This window comes from Pan paniscus, chromosome 11, assembly GCF_029289425.2.
Source record: "Pan paniscus chromosome 11, NHGRI_mPanPan1-v2.0_pri, whole genome shotgun sequence".
Taxonomy (NCBI): domain Eukaryota; kingdom Metazoa; phylum Chordata; class Mammalia; order Primates; family Hominidae; genus Pan; species Pan paniscus.
In genome coordinates this window covers 22,954,160-22,972,804 of record NC_073260.2, presented here as the reverse complement: position 1 = coordinate 22,972,804, position 18,645 = coordinate 22,954,160, and the positions used below count along the sequence as shown (strand labels likewise).

The 18,645-nt window shown below is 42.8% G+C and overlaps 1 protein-coding gene and 1 long non-coding RNA gene across 2 annotated transcripts in view; one reads left to right on the top strand and one right to left on the bottom strand.

Moving 5' to 3' along the window:
- Positions 1-18,645, top strand: part of PAPPA (pappalysin 1) — a 250,226-nt gene that overhangs the window by 219,977 nt on the left and 11,604 nt on the right. The window contains exons 20-21 of the mRNA XM_034928930.4: positions 5,488-5,559; positions 10,317-10,415. Of these exons, the coding sequence (XP_034784821.1) occupies positions 5,488-5,559; positions 10,317-10,415 (171 nt within the window). The remainder of the gene's footprint in view (positions 1-5,487; positions 5,560-10,316; positions 10,416-18,645) is intronic.
- Positions 10,424-18,645, bottom strand: part of LOC134728566 (uncharacterized) — a 38,121-nt gene continuing 29,899 nt past the window's right edge. Inside the window, exon 3 of the long non-coding RNA XR_010109096.1 lies at positions 10,424-18,107. This is a non-coding gene — a long non-coding RNA (uncharacterized LOC134728566). The remainder of the gene's footprint in view (positions 18,108-18,645) is intronic.

Genomic DNA, 18,645 nt, shown 5'->3' with positions numbered 1-18,645 from the left:
AATAGGTGGAAATGCCCCTCAGGTTCAATGCTAGAGAGAAACTGCAGGGAATGGTGGGGACTATGGCAAACTATGGAAAACACAGTTGTTGTTTTTCTGCTTCCAAAGGGGGACAGCATTAGCCAAGTGCAGCAATGTGGAAATGTGGGCCTCCTGTGGCCAAATTTTTCATTTTTTCTTGGGTACAAGAAATCTGGAGTTCTTAAAATTTGAAATCTCTTTCTTTTTTTAAAAAGTTTGGCAACTAATTTCGACTTTTTTTAAACACTTGTATGCCAAACCAAACATTTCTGTGGTTTGTGTAGCCTAGAAGCTGTTGGCTTGCAACCTTTGGATGAGATAGACTATTCCAGTCTGGAGACCTAGAATTCTGGGGTGGCAGCCTGTCTCCCATCGGTTCCTAAGAAATAGATCCAATTTGCTCACACATCGTCCCTTGCCCAGGGATGCTGAGAGTGTTTCACAATAGAAAGTGCATCTCCCTATCCTCAGAACCTTATAATTCCTTTAGGTGCTGACACCTTGGCTTTTATAATAGCTTCTGAAAAAAAAACGGGAGGCAGAAAGAGAGGGAGGGAATGACTTAAGGAAAGGAGAGGTAAATTGCCATTTATTGACTATCTCTAATATGTAGACATGGTTTGCTAGGCAATTCTATATATGCCATTTCATTTTGTCTCCATCACTCCCCAGTGAGGTAAGGATTATCACGTTACAGATGAAGAAGCTGAGGCTCAAAGAGGTTGTCATTGCCCATTCACATAACGACTGTGGCAGAATTAGCTAGCTAATTGCACTGCATTCCATCCTGCAAGGGCAACCCTCATACATGTCTTTTAAAAATATGCAACACATGCAGACAGAGAATGCAAAATTCATTTGTGAAAAGAAGGTAGTTTTGTGGAAAGCCCTGCCGAGTGTCTAAAGGTCAGAGGTCGAGTGGTTCTGAGTGACTGTTAAGTCCAGTCTAACTGACCTAGAGATGGAGAACTAAGTGCACTGGAGGGGAAGCCTATAGACAAAGAGATGCAGCCAGAATCTACTGATTTTTTTTTTTCATTCATTTATGGACACGCTCATACATTCGTTCATTCGATTGTCCATTTGTTCATTTACTTATCCAATAAACATCGACTATGCACCTCCAAGCAGATACTCTTCAAACACTAGGAATACGAAGTGGGAAATGCCTAGGCTTTTAAAAAGCTTACCCTGGAAAGAAGCCAGAAACTCAGTGGCTGATAACAAAAAGCAAATAATTAATACTACTACTAATAATAACTGATATGATTCACTCATAGCAGGTCCCAGAAATCAAGGAAAAAAGCTAAGGGAAAAAGGGCTTATCTTAGAAGACATCCAGGAGGGGTGTCAGATCTGAGCCTCTGGATGAGGGGGCTCTCTTAGATGCTTTCTCACATGTCTTTGGCTCTGCTTGGGGCCTGTCTTCTTGGGCCTTCATCTTTTAGATGCTCTACCCACTCCAACATTTGTCTCAAAGGGCCTCTCCACCTTTCTGAACTTTGGTCTTCCCATCGGTCAAAAAAGTAAGCTATTTTATACTTACAGCTTCAGGGGATGGTATACTTTGAAGGAGATTATGGCGTTCAAAGCCTAGACCTTAAAACCAGATAAATGTGGGTTTAATTGCTGACTGTCACTACCTATGTGTACGATTTGGGGCAGGTCATTTAACTTCTCTGTGCCCCAGTTTTCTCTTGTGTAAACCAGAGTCAAAAATAGTACCTATCTCATAGTTACGGTGAGAATTAAATGAGATGAAAGCTCTGAGCCCAGGGCTTAGAGCATAATATTTATTAAATAGAGAATTTTGTGCTGATGAGGATGAGGATACTGATGGTGATGATGATATTGACGTTGGTGGAGGTGGTGATGTTAGTGATGGTGTTTTCATGCTGGTGATGATGGTGGTGGTAGTGGTGGTGCTATGATGATGATGATAATAAAAAGAAGATGGTGCAGATGATGGTGGTAGTATTGGTGGTGGTGTTGATGATGACTATGATGGTGGTGATGATGATGGTGGTGCCAATGGTGCTGATGATGATGATCGTGGTGATGATGATGGTGGTGCCAATGGTGCTGCTGATGATGACAATGATGATGATGGTAATTGCAACCAGGAAGAAAAGATAGTCTATTCTTCCTACCACCAAGGCAGGAAATGAAAGCCTTCTTACAAAACCTGATCTGAAAAAGCTCTGGCTGGGCTAGATGTCTCACTGGTATCAAGAGGAAAAAGGCTGACATCTGAGGGGCCCCATCGGAGATCTCCCAACTTCTCCTGTAAACAGCCTAGCCAATCCTTCAGCTCCCGCTGCCTGTCCCCTTTCCCAGTTCTAGCACACAGAGGGGTCCTGTAGTGAGACAGGTGGGGCGTGCAGCCCTGAGTAATAGTGGAAAATCCAAAAGCCTTGGAAAGATAAATAGGCTTATGCAGATAGTATGAAAGTCCTTTTTCCAAACTCACGTCAGGTAAACCTCAACTGACAGAAACTTGTACAACCACACCAAGACACTCCTACAGATGGATTAAATTAGCTCTCAAATAAACAGGGGAAGGCATGGGCATCGAATCCCTAGTGGATTCTAACTCTGCTGTTTTCCACTTCTTGAACCATTACCAAATGCCCTCCAACATCTCTGGATTTTGACTGGGAACAGACTCTCATACTGAGAGAGGAAAATCTGGTTAAGAGAATGAAAGCAGGTGATCCTCTTCACCCAGCCCCATGGCTGGGAGGCAGAGGGGGAAGAACGTAGCTTAATTGAAAGAAAGGAATACTGAAACAACCCAAATTACCTCATTTGTATTTGTATCACATTCCTTCATGTATTTCTTCACTGTGCTCCACGCTTCACCCTGGAAGGATACAGAAGTGTCTATAACTCAGGATCTGCCCTCAAGAAACTTAAGAAATTGGTACTAGGTTTACCATTTTCACATCATTTATATGAATGCACCATCTCAACAAGTCTATGACGTTTTCAGTACCTATCTTGTGGATGAGAGAACCAAATCTCATAGTGGAAATGTACAAAGCAATTCCAAATCAGAATTGCAACCACATCTGTCCCATATCATATCCCATGACTTTTCCCATATACCACTTTATGCGTGTACTGGGGATGGGTAGACAATTTCAATAGAAGCAGTAAGATGCAAGACAGACAGTAGATTTCACATTACAAGACTGATTGGAAGATCATCAAGTTAAGCTCTTTCTCCAAGGTCTTTGATTTACTTGAAGGTTGATAGTGGCTACATTCAGCCTATACTAAACTGATCCTCTAAACTAGACTTGTTTAGAGGACAAGTCTAGTGCTTGACCTTAGATGATCTTCTGATGCTCTAGAAGACAGGAAGACAAGTAAAGAAATTATTGTCCACTGGTAAAATCATCTCTATTTTGAGAAGAATCTGTTCCTTTATAAAATAAATATTTATTTAGCATCCCCTCTGTCAGGCATTGCTGAAGGCATGGCATATCTAATGTGAACCTGAGATTCTATGGAGCAGAGAAGAAAGGCACCCAATCCAGTCTTGGGGTCACCTGATTCCCTTTGTCACAACCTCACCAAGAAGCCTAATTACAATTTGGCTACCATATAGGTCTGCCCTCAGGGAGAGAATAGGCTGTTTACATGGATTTTCCACATTTTGGCCCAGGTGACTCTTCATTTTTTAATTAAAATTAATCAACTGGCCTCTCAGTCAGTCGAACAACCTCTGATCATGTGGACTTCCACAGTTGGTTGTTCACAGTTACCTGTCACTACACATCTAAGCATGTATCATTTTATTTTATTTCATTTTATTCTTTAAAGAAATAATTGTAATCTGGCATGAAAACTGGGGCATCTATGGAGAATAGAAAAGGGAACTTCCAGGATTTTTTTTTTTTTTTTTTTTTTTTTTTTGAGACGGAGTCTCGCTCTGTCGCCAGGCTGGAGTGCAGTGGTATGATGTCAGCTCACTGCAACCTCTGCCTCCCAGGTTCAAGCGATTCTCCTCCATCAGCCTCCCAAGTAGCTGGGACTACAGGCATATGCCACCACACCCAGCTAATTTTTGTATTTTTAGAGAGACGGGGTTTCACCATGTTGGCCAGGATAGTCTCGATCTTTTGACCTCGTGATCCACCTGCCTCGGCCTCCCAAAGTGCTGAGATTACAGGCGTGAGCCACCGCGCCTGGCCAAGCTTCTAGAATTTTTATGGTAACTGTATTCCTAATACTATGTTATCTTTCTAGTCTTATTTAGCTTTCTTATTTCACCCACTTTTAAAAATATCATCATGTTGGATTTGATGTTATGAGCTTTATTAAATCATTTCTGAAACAACTGGTTATTTTCAAATCCTGGTTTCTCTACTGAACAGCTATGGAGCATGGAGAATTTACTCTCTTATGACACAAGATTAATGCCCACCTCACAGCATCATGGCAAGAAATAAATAAGATAATGCATACAGTAATTAGCACAATGAATATACTCAATATATTTTAGTTGTCATTATCTTCATCATAATTATTATTTTTAAAGAGGAGGCTATAAATAAGTGCCTATAAGCTCTGCCTAACGGGGCTAGGAAAAGTGCCAAAGAAGACATAAGTTTTGAGCAGACATTTAAAAGATTCTCAAAGTGACAAAATGGGGAAGGGCATTCAGGGAAGGGGAAGAGCAAGAACGAATTCACTGTGGGCAACCTCAGGGAACTGTGGGCAGACCAGTATGACATGGCAGCAGGTGACAGCAGAGGGGTTCTCTGCCTTTCCAGGGATTTGAACCATAGGTTGGTTCATAATAGCCCATGTGCTCTCAGACTGTAGTGTGCATTGGAATCATCTGCAAGCCTTGCTAAAATGCAGAGTCTCAGGGCCTGGTCTCAGAGAGTCCAATTCATTAAATCCAAAGCAGGTCTGAGGAATCTGCCGTTAATTTAACACACTCCCACGGCAATGCTGATGAAAGTGGTCTTCAGCTCATGCTTTGAGAAATGCTGCTCCACAGTTTTCTCCCATCCTCCTGCTGCAGCCACACACATGTATGCACACATACACACACACACATGCAAACACACACATGCACACGCACACACACACACACACACACCCCTCCTCCCCCCACCTTATCCCAACTCCACGAAAGGGTCGAATATTAGTCGAGAATTTTCTGAAGGGCCTTTCTGATCGTGTCTCTACCCTCCAGTTCTGCTTCTCCTCAACCCTTGTTCCTGCCAGGGAAATACAGAAACATGACACATGCGGTGAACACAAATATTATTTTAATCTTATGGCTCCTGTTATTGCAAGTACCCGGGCAAGTTCTCCATGTAAAAGCCAGGGTGAGGTCAGGAATTGGAAGGTCCCAGAAGAGGTGGGGTGGTTAAATGTGATGCCAACACGGAGGTGGGTCCCTCCCAATCCCAAGCCCATCTGACCTCTCTCTCCCTCTTCCCACAGAGAGTTGTCTGCACTGCTGGTCTCAAGTGGTATCCTCACCCTGCTCTGATTCACTGTGTCAAAGGCTGTGAGGTGAGTCACAAGGAAGGCACTCCTCAGTTCCCTGGAAATAATCCTGCTGTTGTTATTGTTATTGTTATTGTTATATTAATGTTGGCTATCCTTTACCATACCTACTAAGTGTTGAAAATATCCATTTAGCAGACTTCTTGGACAGGGATTAGCAGCCTTATTTTACAGATGATGGAATTGAGGCACAGAGATATAAAGAAACATACTAAAAAGCATAGGGAATGGGTAACGGAGTTGGGTTCCAAGCCAGGCTTTTGTGGCTCCAGAGCCTGTGGTCTACAAAATATGGGATCGGTAAGAAAGGAAGGGCAGGGGGCTATAATGATTTACCATCTAGAATATGCTAATGTTGGAAATTTACCAACATTGTTACATTTAACCTTTACAGAGTCAGGTGAGGTGGCTTTATTTTTAATTTCCATTTTACTGATGACCTTTACTTGCAGACCTATTCCTTCTGCCCCACATCTTAGTCATTTACTCATGCCTCAATCCCAGAAGGAATATGAATGCCTTAGACCTAATCATTGAGCTGAAGTGAAAGAGCCTTTATAACCCTTAAATTCTATGACTTCACAGTTGAGCCATTCCTTACAGCTTGGAATTATAGAGATCTGGCTCTGTGTGTCAGTGACAAGCTTGGGAAGACTCAAGGAGCATGGTTTTTGGGAGATCAGCTGTGTCCTGAAGGGAGGGCTGTCCACGGAACTCAAAGACATTTCTGCACATCACTCTGCCCCTTGTGGCTCTTCCCAGCTGGCAGTGAAAAAGCGGCCCCAAATCCCTTCCAGGTGGATGGCCAAATCTCTGTGGTTCATCCAGAGCCCACTGAGGCAAACGCAGGTGAAAAGGATCAGACCATGCCCTAGAAAAAGTCGTATCTGATGAAACTCTTAGAATGCCAGAACCAGAAAGACTCTTTTACCTAATCTCAACTAATCTTTTATTTTTAAAATGGGTAAACAGAGACCCAGGCAGTGGCTGGATCTAAAATTTGATGGAATGCCAAAACTGGGAAGGCTCTTAATTTGATCTAGCTCTATTTTCTTGGTGTATAGAGTAGAAAACGAGGGCCAGAGAGGGGATGGAATGTCCAAGTTTGCACAGCATGATAACCACAAAGACAAAACGTAAGCCCAGCTCTTCTAACGTCCAGGCTGGTGCTTTTCTCCTGCTGCCTGCCTATGATCCATTCCCTGATCTGTGTCACAAGACAATCCCTAGGTTACACATTTTTTTCTCTGCATTGTTGAGGGATTTCCTGAGGGCAGTTGACATTGTACTTGACTTTAGGAACCCCATTCTCCCAGGCTTCAATTAGGAATGGCAAAATCAAAGCCAAGGCCCTGTGGCTGTTGCTTACTTCTGTCTTTTTGGATCAATCCAGCATTTTGGGAAAAGAAAGCTTGAGTTACCTGGGCACTCATTCTGCTGAGTTGGCGGTCTGGGCAACCAGTGTGACAGCGGAATTCAATCCCTCCTTGGACTCAGCAGTGAGACCCAAGAGACCCTCACCTGTCAGACTCTGAGCCCTGCCAGTGATGTTTATCACCTTTGCCCTTGCAGGTGCCCCTCATCTGCTGTCCTCTTTAGCTTTGTTCTAATAGTGCCTTGTCTGGAGCTGAAAATTATGCTTAGAAGACATACAAACTCTGGGACTATCAACCTTGAATATCCAGAGGTATCCAAGATAAAGAAAGGGTTTGGGGACCCCTGAGCCCCTGTTTTCTGCACCATGCTGGGTCCAAAGTGATCATTCACTCACTTGTTCACCAAAGCTTCACTGAGAACCTCTTATATGCCAGATACTGTTCCAGTTCTGGGAATACATTGGTGTTAGTCCAGTGAAAATAGTAACTATGCTCTCCTTGAGTCATCTATGATATCTTCTTGCCTGTCATCCATCCATCCATCCATCCATCCATCCATCCATCCATCCATCCATCGTTTTACTAAATAAACATTTATGGAATCTATATTTGATAAAGTTTTGCACAAATACGAGACATTTTGCTAGCAATCTAGGATACAGAAATGGATGATGCTCACAGTATAGTGAAGGAGATAGACAATTAAAGAGAGAATTTTAAAATCCTGAAGAGCTATCACAAAATCAAATACAAGAGGCTATGGCAGCAGACAGCATCCTGAGGCTATTAGGGGTGGCATTTTGGAGAGGTAACATTTGAGCTAGATCTTGAAGGATGGTTTGTTTGTCTGAATGCGTTACTAGTAGAAGTAGCAACATGAGATAAACCAGAGACAGGAGAAATCTCTAAGTACCAGAGCTTTTCTCATATTGTTCCCTGTCTCTAGAAATTCTCTCTTCTCCACCCCCACCTAATTAACTCCTACTCATCTTTATGATCTCAGCTGAAGCGTCATTTCCTCAGGGACTTCACTGAGCTCCCTGTCTAGATCAAATCTTTCTACTCTTTAATAGCATCACAAACCTCTTCTCCATAGCTCTTATCAGAGTTGAAATTGGTTAATTAGATGTGTGATTATGTGATTAAAGTCTGTCTCTTCACCAGAGTATAAGGTCTGGAGGGGTAGGAACTATATCTATATTAATTCACTATTGCATCCTTTTCCTTAGCATAATGTGTAACACATCATAGGAATTAAATACATAGGATGGAATAAGGATAAATGAATGGATGGATGGATGGATGGATGGACGGATGGATGGATAGGTGGATGAAAGGATATGGTGCAGGAAAGAACATATAGGGTAGAGTAACTAGTGATGGGGACTGGAGAATTTTTTCAGGGCCAAATAAAAAAGTATCACCTTCATTTAATTTTTCTCTTTTCCCCTAGCTACTTCTTTATCAAGCCAGTTCCTTTTATTCTAAGGAAGGGACAATTAGTCTCCATCGTTATTCTGTTCATTTATTACATAAAAAAGAACATAACCCACAGGCAGATCTCCTGAGGCAGGAAGGAAAAGAAAGGGTTTATCGTTTGTTGTTTATACCCCACTGCTCTAATGTGGATGTGATGTGTTCATTCTGGTGGTCACACAGCAGAGTCACACCTGAACCCACAGCCATATGCATGCACACCCACACAACTGAGCTCAGGTCTTCCTTGCTCTCAGAGCTCTGTCTAGCTGTGATCTTTTAGACTGTAGTAGTGAAGTGATGAAATGAAATCTGGCATCATGAGTTCAGGGTGAAAAGTTTCTGTGAGTAAGAATTTGGAACAGAGAGGCAAAAGCCAGGAATGCCACTTGGGATGGAGCTTGGTTCTTTCTGGAGCAGTGAGGATGGGAAGGGGAGACCACTGGATCACAGATGGCATGCTTGGATGCAAAGGTCTTAAACAAATGATGTCTCTTTCCCATGAATGAGTCACTGATCTTTAGAGACCCCAACCAGCACTTTAATCAGAGTGGTTTCACTTTCATCTGCTTTCTATATTGAAATGTCACACAATATGGCATTTGATGGTGAGGAGAGGGGTAGGTTCACTGTTTTGAGAAATCAGTGGACTAATCTGGCCTCTTTATTTCATTAGTGGGAGTCCTGAGGCCTAGAGGAGATAAGGTCACTTAACCAAAACCATGAAGTAACCACTCCATTGGCTGAGGTTGGGAGGACTAGAACCCAGGTTTTCTCAATCCCTGCCAACTGCCCTTGCCACTATGCCGGTACAATTACATTCCACTTCAGAAACATTATTAAGAGCTAAAGTTGTGTGCAGCCTTAAATGGGGTGATTGGGAGTCAAAGACAAACTAGACATTGCCCATGTCCATGAAGAGCTCACAGTCTTGCAGCAGCTACAGAAACATAAACAGACCACAGAATACAATGTGCTAGCGGTTGGGATGAGGAAATACAAGTGACTGGGGAATCCAAGAGACTCCTGGACTTTCCCCTAATAAGGCTCTGGGTTCAGATAAATAATGGCTTGACTCTATTATCTTTTCTTCATCTTGGGAGTGTCCTGGGGTGGAGAAACACATAGAAGAAAAGAAATAAATCAGTATATGCCAGAACAGCCAAGAGTGATGAAGTAAAAAACCATAGAGCCAACTTAGATTTAAATCACTTACTCTGACTGTGCCAGTGTGATTTTGGGCAAGTCCCTGTCTTTGAGTCTCCGCATCTTCATCTGTAGAGTGAGAAAACCAATACCTACCTCACTTATTGTTTGGAGAGCAAAAGAAGAAAACAAACATGTAAAATGTGTGACATCAAGTACATCTGCCCTCCTTGTGAGAGGGAGCCCACTATCACACACAGACCATGGTGCCAAATTCCTATGAGTTCTTACATTTTATCTTAATACGTCTTGGGCAGTTTACATTCAGCTTCCTAACATATTTGCATATATTTTATTACAAATTACGTGTTTAATTACATACTGCTGAAAAAAGTGGGAGAAGGAGGCTCACATTTCCTGGTCATTTCTTTGAGTAAAATGAGCCCTCTTTCAGGAAGATGTAAGCCATCTATTTTGTGGTTTTGCATACCCAAGCACACAAGAGTATGTCTCTCAGCATAACCATACTCTAGTTGGAAAAAACTGGGTAAGAGTCTTTATGAATGGTAGAAAGAAAGATAAGAGTCTTTATGAATGGTAGAGGTGATAACTCATTCAAGGGGGTGTTGGGGATGTGAAGCCTGGCCAGCTAATCGTGGAAGGCTGTGAAAAGATGACAGACACCCGAAGGACTGCAGACGTCAGCTCCCACTCACTCCAGGATGCTAACAAGGCCTCATTTCCTGCTTCTGTCTCCCTTTCCAGCCCTTCATGGGAGACAATTATTGTGATGCCATCAACAACCGAGCCTTTTGCAACTATGACGGTGGGGATTGCTGCACCTCCACAGTGAAGACCAAAAAGGTAGGCCAGTGTGCACTCCTCGGCAGCTGCCTCCTGCCCACTTCTCCAGCTTGTGGGGCCAGGATCACTCCTTCATGGCTGGACAACCCTTGTCCTAACTCTGCCAGCACTGTCCACATGCTTTATTTCTTTTTTTAATTTTTATTCTTTTGGTCAGTAGTTGAACTAATATCATAGGCTGGGCCCTGGTTGATTTTTGCAGATGTGGTTCTCAAAGCTTAGAATCGGGTACGGAAGCAGGTAATAAAACTGCAATAAGTACTTTCGGAAAGGAAGGACAAAGTGCTTGGGGGGCTAGGCAAGGGGTCAGAGAAGGCACTGCAGAGCAAGAGGCATCTGCACTGAAACTTGAGGGATAAGAGGAATGGGTGAGGAGGTGGTCAAAAGAACGGTGTCTGGAGCAGGAGACTGGCATATAAAATCCCAGCGAGAACACACATTTTTAGGGGGTAGGGCTGAAGTCTAGGAAACAGAAAATAGTACATCCCTAATGAGGTCATTTACAGTCTTTGAGCATTTTATTATCTATCTTATTTGTCATACCTGTAGAATTAGAGAAAGATGGTCATGGTCATGGTTTTTTTTCTTTATATCAGGACACACCCAGGAATGATTCAAGTGTTTATAGTAAACCAAAGAAAAACATTCGATAGATGCACATTAACCCCTCACAGAAAAGTGGCCACCTCCATTTTTCTCCGATTGCCGCTGAGACCAGAGTGAGGAGCCCCAGCCAAGGGTTGGGAGGGAGGTGGTAACCCTGCTAGCCTGGGCTGAGAAGCGTTCTTGTGATGAATGAGTTAATGGAAAACTATTTCTATTTTTATATTCATCTGCAATCAGAGCTGAAAGATCATTTCATCTGTGTCATTTTAAAGAAGGGGGAACTGAGTTTCTGAGACAGGAAAAGCAAAGAATCATAGTCAATCATGCCTAAAGAGCCCTCTATGACTATCTTGGCCCAAACGTTTCATTTTATTAATAGGGGCACTGAGGCCCATAAAAGAGGAATGATTTGTCCCAGGTGACAAAGTGAATGATAGAAAGAGTGAGGTTCCTGGATTCCAATCCCAGTCCCTTTATTTTGCAACATCCTTAGGAGAGTTGGTTTCTTCAAGAAAGAATCTCTGACCCAAAATACAGGAACAAATGGGACAAGACCCAAGGAACACATTCTAATCAGATGGCTGTTACTGAATCTTTTGGTTGAGGAATAAAATTTCTGGGATTGTCCAGGATCAGTCAGTCCCAGGTGGGCAACAGTTTTTAGCATGCCTACCCTTTGGTTTCGGTTTGGTTTTGATTTTTGATAGGACACTGCAGACGTACAATTTTTGCTTAAGTAGAGGAAAATAAAATTCATTTTCTGTTAAGGAATTTTATCATTTTTTTTCTAATTACGAAATAATGCATATTGGAAAATTCAGAAAGAAGAAAACAAAAGAATTCACTTATTATCTTAAAAACCAAAGAAAACCACTGCTTTTTATTTTGGTGTATTTTATTCTGTGAATTTTTTTAAGTAAGTGTGAGGGTATTTTTGTCGTCTGTGTATATATCACTGCCTTTCTAGCTTGCAATCTTGTTTTGCTTAGTTTTGTTTACTTAGCACAGGAAATCTTAGACACAAGAATTATTTGCGCTGAGCACAGTGGCTCACAGTTGTAATTCCAGCACTTTGGGAGGCCAAGATGGTAGAATCACTTGGGACCAGGAGTTGGAGACCAGCCAGAGCAACATAGGCAGACCCTTGTCTCTACACGTAATAATAATAATAATAATAATAATAATAATAATAATAATAATAAAGTAGCCAGGTATGGAGGCACAGGTCTGTAGTCCCAGCTACTTGGGAAGCTGAAGCAGGACCACTTGAGCTCAGAGAAGTCGAGGCTGCAATGAGCCATGATCATACCACTGTACTCCAGCCTAGGTGATAGGGTGAGACCCTGTCTCAAAATTTAAAAAAGTTCTGATAGTAGTATAAACTTCTCAGCTGTATTTTTTGCTGCATTGTTGTTTATTATATGGCTGTGATGTATGCTAATTTATGTAACAATCTACTTCAACTTTTATTTTTAACTTTTGGATTATTTCTTTTTTCTTATAATTTTAACTAAAATGATGCTCATGAGCGTCTTTTTGCACATAAAATACTTTTAGAGCTCTAATTATTTCTTTATAGTTGATTCTTACAATTGAAATACCAAGGGAGGGATGTAAGCATATTTAAGGCTCCTGATACCTGTTTCCAAATGAATATAGTGAACAATATTATCTATTTTCTTCCATTGGAGTCAGCCACCTTTGAACGTGAATGGACGATGAAGTTTGTATTTGAAATAGAAGTTTTTACAGAATTATGGCTCCATCTGACACCAACGGTTGGAGAAAGGGCAGCTCTGTTTAAAATAATGTTCCTATCTATTGTAACTTAGATACTAAAATATAAAATATGAAGCTGATTTTTTGACAGAGAACTTTCCAAAATGGATTCCTCTCTCTACAGAGTGCATTGTGGGAATATGAAGTCATGAGACCAGCCTCGCCAAGATGGTGAAACCCCATCTCTACTAAAAATACAAAAATTAGCCGGGTGTGGTGGTGGGCACCTGTAATCCCAGCTACTTGGGAGGCTGAGGCAGGAGAATCGCTTGAACCTGGGAGGCAGAGGTTGCGGTGAGCGGATATCGTGCCACTGTACTCCAGCCTGGGTGACAAAACGAGACTCCATCTCAAAATAAATAAATAAATAAATAATAATTTGGAATCTGCACCTGAACCTCAATCTCATGACTTCATATTCCCACAATGCACTCTGTAGAGAGAGAATCCATTTGGAAAGTTCTCTGACCTCATGATCCACCCACCTCAGCCTCCCAAAGTGCTGGGATTACAGGCATGAGCCACCGCACCTGACCAGATTCCAAATTATTATAGTAACTTTACCATATACATATATTTGAACACCAAGCCACCATTTTGGCTCTCTGTTCCCATACTCAGTTCCAGTGCAGCAATTTCAGACTCCCAGGCCCCAAGATAAGCACAGACTCTTCACTAAGGAACCCCAGAACCAGTTCTTTGCTAGCTCTGAATGCATTTCATACTGTTTTTTCCTCCTTGTCTACCCACATTATAAATGTAGTTAGGCTTTTTGTGTTAAGAAATCCTCTTCTTCCACTTTAAATTCTTGTTTCTTCTTGTTGGCTGAGGGTGCAGAATGCAGATGGCCAAGCTGCCTTCATCCAATGTGGTGAATCTCCATTGAGGATCTCTGTGTGCTCAGCACCAGACCAGGCTGTGGACAGTATTTCTGCCCTTGTGAAACGTGTAGTCTATTAGAGGAGCCTGTTATTAAGCAGGGAGCCAAACAACTATTGCATTTAATTACTTTTGTGGAAGAGGCAATGATGAGAAAGTGTGAGATTTTATGGAGAACAGCATGAAGGTCCGAGAAAGCTTCTCTGAGGAAGGGACATTTACATGGAGATCTGAAGAGGGAACAGAGTCTTCCTGGTGGAGGTGAATAATGGTTGGGGGTAGAAGGGGAAAGGTCTCTTAAAACTGTACATGAAGTATGGATTAGAGAGACTAAGGGCCTCCTTTATGGCAGATAGGACTTTGCCATCATTATTTCAGTTGTGGACAGGTGTTTGGGGCTTTTCAGATGCAAGATTCCTAGAAGTCTTACTTCTGGAAAAGAAAAGTGTCTCAAATTAAAGTCACACTTCCTACAATTTAGATTTCCCAGTTTGACTTTTAAGGGAACTCCAACTTCTTGAAACTTTTCTCCTCTTTCTTGGACACCCCCAGCTACACCCTGCAGTAGACTGGCTTAAAGGTGGTGCTAGATGGAGAAAATAAATAAGAACACAAGACTTCCCTAAGTGAACTATTGCATATTTCAGACACTCTGCCAGACACTTGGCCTCTGTTATCCTCTTTAATCCTCTTGTCAACACAGAGAGGTCACTATTCTTATTCCCATCACACAGATGAACCAGTCTGGGCTTAGAGTACATATGGGACTTGCCCAAGTTCACTTGGCAAATGAGTGGGGAAGCCCAAGTTTGAACCCAGTTCTATCTGACTCAAAAGTTCTGCTTTTTCTCCTGCATGGTGCTGAGTTTCAGAAGAAGAAAGCATGCAGGGTGCCTGTGTCCTTGGCACACCTTGGCATGACCCTCCCTGTTCTGGTTGGAAACATTTCACCATGAGCCCAGACTGCCAGGGAACTTTGGCAACGAGGAGAACAGCTTTTCCCAGTAGCAGCAAAGATGGGGTCGGGGGAAGATAAGTCTCCCAGCCTTCCCATCATCCCTGACATCCCTGGCAGCCCAGAGAGGAGTTTCCCCTGGGCATCCACAGAACAGAAGAAAGTTCTGGTTTTTGTTTCCATCTTCCACCGCAGGAAGCCTCTCAGAGAAGGAGAGAGGTTACTTTCCTTTCATGCCTCTGCCCTTACCTGCTGGACCTGTTTAGGTCCCACTTGTCCCCTCAGCCCCAGTCCCATATCAAGAGACAATCCCTTCCCTTACACACCCAGGCTAGCGCTCAGAGAAACTCACTCCTGGGTGAGTTTCAAGCACCTTCCTAAATCACAGGAATTCAGTTAACTGAGTACTTAATATGTGCTTCGCTGTGGCCTGGATCTCTGTGCATGTCATCTCACTTAAACTCCAGAATAATTCAGCCAAGTAGAACATTGAGGTTGAGGGAAATGGAATAATTTGTACAAGGTGATAGAGCTATGTTTGGGATTTAGGATTTCCTAACTGAACAAATGGTAATAGCTAAGAGTTATTGCTTTGCTTTACATGTTGTTTCATTTCATCAGCACAATAACCCTTTTGTAGATGTTGTTCTTTTTTCTTTTTCTTTTGAGATGAAGCCTCACTCTGTCACCTACTCTGGAGTGGCTCACTTCAGCCTCAACCTCCTAATAAGCTCAAATGATCTTTCCACCTCAGCCTTCCAAATAATAGCTGGGACTACAGACACACACCATCACACCATGCTAATTTTCATATTTTTTTGTAGAGAAAGCGGTCTCCCTGTATTGCCCAGACTGGTCTTGAACTCCTGGGCTCCAGTGATCCTCCAGCCTCAGCCTCCCAAAGTGCTGGGATCACAGATGTGAGCCGCCATGGCCGGCCCTAGGCGTTATCTTTTTAATCCTCATTTTATAGATGATGAAACTGGGGCTTAGAAGGGTTAAATTCACACAGTTTGCAAGTGGTAAAGCTAAGATGATGCAAACCAAGAGAATTCAAGCTGCACAGCACCTGCTTCGAACCCCTTGGAACATCCTTTTGCAGCAGGCTTGTGTCTTGCCCAAGCATCTTGTCCTGCCCCTTGTGGGTGATACTCTTGCTTCATAGACCTCCAGGAATGGAGTTCTTGGTATGAACTCCAGGCCCAGAGTTAAGCACTCAGCATCTTCTCCCAGACTTCCTTCTTGCCAGTTTTCCACCTAAACTTCTTCCCGGTTCCCAGGGCTAGGGCCTCCGTGATGCCTTGGCCCAGCATGATGACTGTCTGCTCCCTTCATTCTCCCTCCCTTATTTGTCTGTACAGACACCAGCTGTTCCCCACATCCGCCTTATGGGGTGATCTGGGCCCGGCTGGCAGACAAGAGCAAGACGGTGCAGGAAACTGTCTGACAGGGGTGTCCAATTTCCCACCCAGACACCTGCCTGCAGTGTGAGGCAGACAGGAAGGGGCAGGACTCAGCCTCTCAGGATGTCAGTTTATTATTTTCCTGTTGGAGCCTTGAGGAGCCTCAAATACAAAGCAGATTTCCAGAATGGTTGCTCCAGTGGTTTCCCTTCATGACAAAAAAAATTCAATTTATAATTGGAATCATTCTAAGTAAGCACGTGTTAGGGTGTGAGGGAGAAAAGGGAAACAACCTTAACGTATTCAACATACCAAAGCTTTCTAAGGTGTGGTGGCCTGGAACACTAGTTGTGGTCATGTTTCAGATGGCTGCTAAGAGAGTGATTCTTATAGATGTCTGGGGAGTTGGGGTATAGTCCTGGTTCTGTGACTTATTAACTCTGTGACCTTGGGTAGGCCAGACTCACTTTGGGTTTTTATGTTTTGATATTTGAATTAGATTCCTGTCTAATAACTCAACATAACAAGGCTTTCTAAAAATGTGCCTAAGGACTCTTCACATGGCTTCCTGGATGAGTTGGTCATTGAGCAGGAAGTTGAAGGCTAGTTAAGACTGAGACCTACAGAGAATAAGAAGAGGTTAATCCCAGAAACACATCTCAGCACAGGATGGTGCACCCAATTCATGCAACTATGTGTAGGGCTGGCTGCAATATTTGCTAAATGACAGATTTACTAAATCTTAAACCCTACCTAAATGAGAACATGGTTTCTTAAGAAAAGACATTATACCCAACATGTAGCACATTGGTCATTGGTCTAAGAAGGCTAGTGATTCTATAAGATATGGAAAAATAATCAACATCATTACATGGAAAGCAACCTTCTTAGCAGAGTGGGTAATAACCTATATTGACAAAGGGCTGGATGTTGGGTAGCTGACTTGGGGATGTACATCAGTGTCTCTTCTTGACCTAGCAGCCAGAATAATCCTTTTTTTTTTTTTTTTGGAAACAGAGTCTCACTCTGTTGCCCAGGCTGGAGTGCAGTGGCATAATCTTGGCTCACTGCAACCTCCGCCTCCCAGGTTCAAGCAATTCTCCTGCCTCAGCCTCCAGAGTAGCTGGGATTACAGGCACACACCACCACACCTGGTTAATTTTTGTATTTTTAGTAGAGACGGGGTTTCACCATATTGCTCAGGCTGGTCTTGAACTCCTGACCTCGCAGAATAGTCCTTTTAAATCCAGTCAGATCATATCACACCTCAATGCAAAGACATACAGTTCCTTCCCATTTTACTTGGAATGAAAAACCAAAGTTTTCCCAATGCCTACAAAGCTCTTGGGAAAATGTGGGTGCTTTGCCCACCCACATTGCTTCTCTGACTTTGCCCCCTTCCCACTGTCTATGCCTTTTCTTATTCACCTCTGGCATTCTGGACCCCTTGCTGTCCTTAGTTCAGCTCAGGCATCCTTCTACTTTACAGCCTTTGTCACTGTGTCACTGGCAATTTCTTTGGCTGAGAACCCTCTTCTATTCATCCTCATGACTCACTCCTTCACCTCTTTCAAGTCTTTGCCCAAGTGCCATGTTCTCAATGACTCCAACCCTGACCACCCAACCCACATCACCCCTGGCACTCCCACACTCATTTGCTTTGCCTTCTGTTTTTTTTTTCTTTCTTTCTTCCCTAATACTTATCACCCTGGCACACACTATAAAATATATTTATTATTTATGATCAGATTACCCCTACTCCTCTTGATGCTAGAATGCAGAATTAATGAGGATAAGAATGTGCTTCTTGTTTGTTTATTGATATATTCAAATTTCCAGTGTACCTCATTGTTTCCTGTCCAATAGTAGGTACTCAACACCCACAAATAAATACGTTTTGCATGAGTGAATTTAGGGTATTACCTGCTGTGTGATAGATACTGTACTAGGCCATGAGCAAGAACTTGGTCCCAGCTGAATGAATTCATGTCTTATGGATGAGTAGCCAGACATTTAGAGTATAGCAAGTACTCACGGAGACACAGCAAGTCAGGAGGTCAGCGAAGTTTCCTAGAGAAGGCAACACCAAAGGCAATAAATGAAAGGTCCAGAAGGTATTTCCAAGATGAAAGGAGTAAGGAAGGACCAGAGATAGGGGTGGGAGGGAAAAGGATATCTTTGGCGAGAGGAACAGTCTGTGCAAAGGCCCAGACACCAGGGAAAGTGTTAAGGAAATTATAATTCCCTGAGTATGCCCAGAGCATGGTGCAAGGGGAAAAGGGATAAAAGATGAGCCTAGATGGATTAGCAAGGCTTTTATCACCCAAGCCAGGGAGATTGAACTTTATCCAGAGGCCAGTGGGGGGTATTCAGGAGGATTTGAAGCACTGAGCCAGTGTAGGGAATCCCAGAAGGCCTTTTGGAAGAGAGAGTAGATATGCTTAACTTGGAGGATTAGTAAGAGACAACAAGCAGATGGCTAAGCACACTAGACTAACTCTTCCATGTTCAAAAATTACTGGCTTCTGGAATGTTATTAAACCCTCTGCCTCCCCCTGCCCCCCGCTTTGGAATGTAGCCCTGACTTTTTCCTTATGGATGAAGTAGG